The sequence below is a fragment of the Gekko japonicus genome, unplaced genomic scaffold (genome assembly GCF_001447785.1).
Source record: "Gekko japonicus isolate JY-2015 unplaced genomic scaffold, Gekko_japonicus_V1.1 scaffold200, whole genome shotgun sequence".
Lineage (NCBI taxonomy): Eukaryota > Metazoa > Chordata > Lepidosauria > Squamata > Gekkonidae > Gekko > Gekko japonicus.
In genome coordinates this window covers 916,480-922,479 of record NW_015160214.1, presented here as the reverse complement: position 1 = coordinate 922,479, position 6,000 = coordinate 916,480, and the positions used below count along the sequence as shown (strand labels likewise).

General features: G+C 47.2%; 1 protein-coding gene across 1 annotated transcript in view; it reads right to left on the bottom strand.

Annotated features, from left to right (window-relative positions):
- Positions 1-1,200: 1,200 nt before the first annotated feature.
- The window catches only part of EMILIN3 (elastin microfibril interfacer 3), a 30,702-nt gene continuing 25,902 nt past the window's right edge, over positions 1,201-6,000 (bottom strand). The window contains exons 6-7 of the mRNA XM_015410328.1: positions 5,480-5,727; positions 1,201-3,095 (exon numbers count right to left, since the gene is read on the bottom strand). Coding sequence (XP_015265814.1) covers positions 1,201-3,095; positions 5,480-5,727 — 2,143 coding nt within the window. The remainder of the gene's footprint in view (positions 3,096-5,479; positions 5,728-6,000) is intronic.

The window sequence follows — 6,000 nt, the reverse complement described above, 5'->3', positions numbered from 1 at the left end:
CTTCGTACCACTGGTATCAAAGGCAGCAGAGAATTGCTTGCTTTTTTTTTTTTTTAATGAAAGCTGGGGATTCGGAGAACCTGATACATGTATTGTTGTATGCTCATATCAAAATAATGCTGTTCAATTAGCAATTTTAAAAAGTAATGGGGCCAGGAAATAGCTGCTGTGGCATCCAAGTCTCGGACTCCTGGAGCAGCCTGGCATTTTCTAGTTGTGGGGCAGGCTCTGCCACCTCTGATGCTGGGCTGACGCTGGCACGGCAAGTTTGGGACTGGCATCCCCTCTTTTCCTTCCTCCCTCCCTCCCTACTCCTGCTGCCTAGGTAGGGGAAGAAAAAAATACTGGTCCCAAATTTTTGGGACACCCCCCCCAAAATCCTGAACTGGTAACAACAATTCTGAAGAGTCAGGATAACCAAAGCTGTGCCCTACCCAAAACCCGGATCCAAAACTATTACAAATGTTATTACAAATGCAATGCCCCCATCCACACCTTCCTTCATACAGGGAACGTGGTAACTCGGAGTCCAACAGAGGGAGAAGATAGTGCACACAGATGTGTTTTCGGACCGTATACCTCCGTGATACCTGTTGTCTTCTGAATTGAGTGTCTCATATACCAGTCAGTGCTGCCATGAAGAATTCCAGTCCAGATTTTGTACTTTAGTACAAAACAGAACAACAAGAAAAGGTCTTTGTTTTAAATCAGAGTTTGCTCATAGATGGTGATATTGCCTTGAATGGTCCCTGAACCGGATCATTGCTTCCAGTATATTCATATAGTCGGTAGGAACTGAATTTCACTGTTTCAGCTCTTAAATACCAGAGTTTTAATTATTCCCCAAGCAAAGAATCTATTAGACAGGTCTGTCTCCAGTTTCTTCCTGAATTAAACAACATACTGAAATGTAACCCAAACATGACCCCAACTATGGGAAGGCACTTCTTGCTACATAGTACAGCTGCTAAATGTCTGCAAGAGAGTACAGTAATGGCAAAGGTACAGCTTTAGCTGTCGTGAAGACTGTTCACCCTAAGAGTGAGGCAAGAGACTTATAGCAGCTTTTAACTTTTTTGTAACCTTCCCTTCTCCTCTTGAATTAAAAAACAACAACAACCCAACCCCAAACAATTCCTGATATCACATTGGAGTCTTCATGGTATAAGTTAGTTGTACTTCAGGACACGTCTGCTATAGCTAATGGTGGCGGTCTTGCAGCTTGCCTTCTAAAAGACTGATGTCTTCAGCTAATTCTGTGACTTTAGCTTGGCAATCCAACAAGTTGTCCTTGAGTAGGGTTATTTCCTGAGAGTGGGCAGATAAGGTCTTGTTCATATGGTCCATGTAGCCCCACACAGTTCCTGCATTGTTCTCCAACTCATTTCGGATGCGATCCAAGCTTCCCGTTACCGTACCGAGTCTGCCGCACATGTCCTCCACCTGAGCCACACGGTCATCAAAATGGAGCACTTCCTTCTGCAGGTTATGAGCCACGTTCTTGCAGTTGCTCAGGTCATTGATGATCCTGGACTTGAGCCGCTCGAGGTCCCCTTTTAGGTTCAGGACACGCCTGTTGCTGAACAGTAGCTGGGAGCCTTGGTCACTGATCTTCTCCTGTATGGAGTAGACCTCGTCCTCTATCTTGCGTTCACGCTCGTCTAGAGATGAGTTGACATGCAGCACAGTGTCTGAGTACTGGGAAACAGAATCCTTCAGCCCGGTGAGGGATTTGCTCATTGTATTCAGATTGATCTTCAGAAGCGTGATCTCTCCTTGCAAGGCACCCGATGCCTCTCCCTCAATCCGCCTCTGGATCTCCAGAATGGTGGCATTCAGCTTCCGCAGCAGGTCAGAGTTGCTGTCCATCCGAAGCAGCAGATCCTGGTTCTTGCTTTGGCAGTCTTCGATCTCCGTACGGAAGATCTCTACATCTTTGGAAGTAGATGTGCACCCCAGCGAGCAGGTGCTCTCCAAGGCCATCATCCGACTCTGCAGAATCTCCAGCTTCTCGTTGGTTTCCTGCCTTACAGTAGCAAGCTCTCCCTCCAGGAATGGCATTACAGCTCCATCCACTCCCACCGTGGAGCTGATGTTGTTCACTTCTCCTACAATGGTCATGAACCTGTCTTCCAATGTTCTCATTTTGTCATCAAACAAGGTCCTCGCGCCATCCAACTCTGACCCCAGAAGGCCTCTCATAGAATCCTCTACAGTGGAACAACAACTTCCTGTTTCCCTCTCCGAGACATTCAGCCTGCCCTCGAGGTCCTCAAAGCGCCCTTCAAAGAGGCTCCCCAAGGTGACTGTAGAAAGTTCATTATCCAACCTGGAGTGCAGATTCTTCTGAGACTCGGATATGCTGTGTAGGCCTTTCTCTAGGATATCCATCCGTTTGGTGAGGTAGTTCAAGTTGCTGCAGCAGCTTTCCACGACTGTAAGCCCTTGGATCTGGGTTTCTAGCTGAGAGATCTCCTTCTTGATCTCTAGTTCTTTGCCATCTAGGGTCTGTTGGAGGCGCAGGTTGGCAGCTTTCTCTTCTTCACACTGCTCTTGCACTTCCTTGATCCGATAATCACACGTGTTCTGGATGTTCACCAGTTTCTTCTCAAAGCCATCCAGCAGCTCTACCCGTAGGTTGCTAAGCCTGCTGTCCACGTACTCTTCAAGCATCTCGATGGAGGTGAGGGGTGATGGCCGGGCTGACTCCAGAAGATGCTTGATCTGTCCATCGTGATCAAGGACCATGCCATGTACCTCATCCAGAAGATCGGTCTTGGTTTTCAGTGCATCACTCACCTCGGTCACTTTGCTTAGGATCTCGCCCACCGGAGGATAAGGGGAAAGGTCAGCTTTGTCTGCTGCATCCACAATCCCATCAGGAATGACCCCGAATCCCATGGTTGAATCGGGCACACTTGGGCTGTTCATCAGGGATCCAATCATCTTACTGGTGTCCTCCTGGATGGCTAGCCGCAAGTGGTCCCCCAGGCCGCTCACCATGGTGTGCAGGCTGTCGTAGGACTGTGAGAGACGCCTGACTTCCTCCTCTAGCCGGTCTATCCTGTCTCCAATCAAACCAGGCATTTTTCTACCTGTAAGCAACAAGAAGACAGCAGTCATAATCAGTGCCAAGCGGTGCATGTTCAGATGGGCACCTCCGGGACTTTCCTGTTCAATGCACGTGTTATAAACTGAAAGTACAGGCAGACAGGCATTTTCTTTGTGTTCTCATAGTGCTTCTGCAGCCATGTGAACTGGCCCCATGCTTAGCATGCACTGCAAAGGAAGAAGTCAACCCTAGAAGTTCATGTATGCATGTTTACTAACTGGTACATGTTGTGGAAAGTGTAATCAAGTTGAAGCTGACCTACGGCAACCCCATAGGGTTTTCAGCACAAGAGATGAACAGAGGTGGTTTGCCATGGCCTGCATTTCCATAGTAAACCCAGCCTTGCTTGGTGGTCTCCCATCCAAGTACTAACCATGGCTTACTCTGCTCAGCTTGCGAGATCTGACAAGATCAGGCTAACAGATACATAGATGGCTACTATCAGAAAGTGGAAGGAAAACCCAAAAGATTGTATACATTCTACCCAATAGGTGAATTGAACTGTAACTAAGGACAAATTGAAGTGTTTAACCCCTTTGGGGCTTGCTGTTCAGACTGGGTTTTGGTGTGGCTGTTGTATCACGTATCAATGAACAGCACAGCCTCTGTCCATAGTAGACAGCTGAGAGTAGATCTGAGCGAATTTACTGCGCTAGGCATATTCAGTCTGGGCAGCCCTGTTCACTGTGCCTTAACTTTTCAGTTAAAGCCTTATAGGATTGCTGATTTAAGAACAGAGGAAGAGCCCTGCTGGGTCAGACCAGGGTTTTGGTGTGGCTGTTGTATCACGTATCAATGAACAGCACAGCCTCTGTCCATAGTAGACAGCTGAGAGTAGATCTGTGTGAATTTACTGTGCTAGGCATATTCAGTCTGGGCAGCCCTGTTCACTGTGCCTTAACTTTTCAGTTAAAGCCTTATAGGATTGCTGATTTAAGAACAGAGGAAGAGCCCTGCTGGGTCAGACCAGTGGTCATCTGGTCCAACATCTTGTCTCATGCACTGGCCAACCAGTTCCTCTAGAGGGCCAACAAGAGGGCACAGAGGCCTTGGCCTTCCCCTGTTGTCTTGGCATGAGAGGAGCCTGAGAAGCAAGGGCTTCCTGCTTTTGAAGTGTCCCTCCATTTTATGGAATGGGCAATACTGGTGTAGCAAGTTACTCCCTCACTGCTTCCCTATGTTAATACACACTGCAGGGGTGGCCAATCCCCTAAAAGCCTCCAAAGCCATTGTCACTCATAGAGCAGACTCTCCATGAGCAGAAGCAGCAAGGCAGAGCTCCTTGCTTTATCCTCTTCATGGCCCCCTATTCTCCCTGGGGATCTTCCGGAGGGCTGAGGATTCTTATCATTGTGTTAGTTTTTGCATTTCCGATTTATATTTATGAAAGTGTATCCCTAGGAAATTGCGGAGAAGCGTTATTTGGGTCTGGATTCGGGTAATTGTTTCCATTAATGGTTTTGTTCATATTCTTTAATATTGTACTAATCTGGATTAGTTAAACTGTCAGTCCCATTGGCTTCAATGGAAGATACATGCATAAATAAAGGTAACTTGCTCCTGTCCAAACTGGAACATAATTCTTAGAAAATGCACCCCTCTACTAAGGAATACTTAGGAGATTTCAGGTAGATAGGAAAAAGTCTCTCTGGTCCACAGGCAAGGAAAGGCATGTAACATTTCTAGTTCTAAACGTTTCCCCCCATCTAGCAGGGTTGAAATCCTCATAGATCAGCCCTCACCCAAGAGAATTTCCCTGCTAAACTGCAGACAGAGAGGAGACAGGGCCCTCACTTTATTGGACATCAGAATTCTCCTTTGAAGAGCAGACACACAGAGACTCAGGGATGAGGCTTTCTCCATCCCTTCTCTCCACTGGCATCTTGATGTTTAACATGAATGGTCACTACTAGTCCCCTTCGATTCTGCTTTCCTGTGCCTGTGAGGAAACAGAAAACGCAGGGAAATGGTAATAGAGAGCAGAGTGCGGCCACAGACACCACGGAGCTGCCAGAAGAAATAGCCCGGTCACTTTGGACCAGAAAGTCTGCAGTAATTTCACTTGGATTACTCTTCTGAGGTTAATGGACCAGGCAAAATCAGGTCGGATTTGGATTACGTAGCTAGGTTCCAAATCCTTATTCTTAGAAACCAGCCACCGAAGTCAATAATCATAAGGATGGTCTAAAAAGAAGGTTCCGTCACTCACCGTAATGATTTTTCTGTGGTCCTGGAAATGGATCAGGATGTATTTTGGGGTGAGGAGGAACTCTAGGACCTGCTAGGTTCCAAATCCATATTCTTAGAAACCAGCCACCGAAGTCAATCATCATAAGGATGGTCTAAGAAGAAGGTTCCGTCACTCACCGTAATGATTTTTCTGTGGTCCTGGAAATGGATCAGGATGTATTTTGGGGTGAGGAGGAACTCTAGGACCTGGGAACAACTTCTGAGTAGGAGGCATCTTGGGACTGGTGTGCTGGGGCAGAAGCCCCGGCTGGTCAGTCGGACTGTCGTGGCACCCCTCTCCCATGAGGCCTGGGCAGCATCTCCACACTAACTCAGTCACGGTCTTGTAGCCAATCTTGTATCTGGGTCTGAAGAATGTGCGATACCTAATTGCCGAGAGATAAGGAATGTAGAACGAGATTACGGACTGACCATATGGTTCTAGCAAAGTACCTAGGGCTTGCTTCAAATGTGTGGGCCAATACCTACACTACTCTTGAGCAATGTTCCCTCTAAGCTGTGGAGTCCTGTGAGCAAAAATTCTACTTTGTGAGCTTCTGGCATTAAAGTTGTGAGCGGGCGATTTGGCTACTGCATAAATTAGTTTGCTTTGGAGCCATCCTTCCAGAGCTAAGGCAACATTGTGTGAGCTGGAGGCT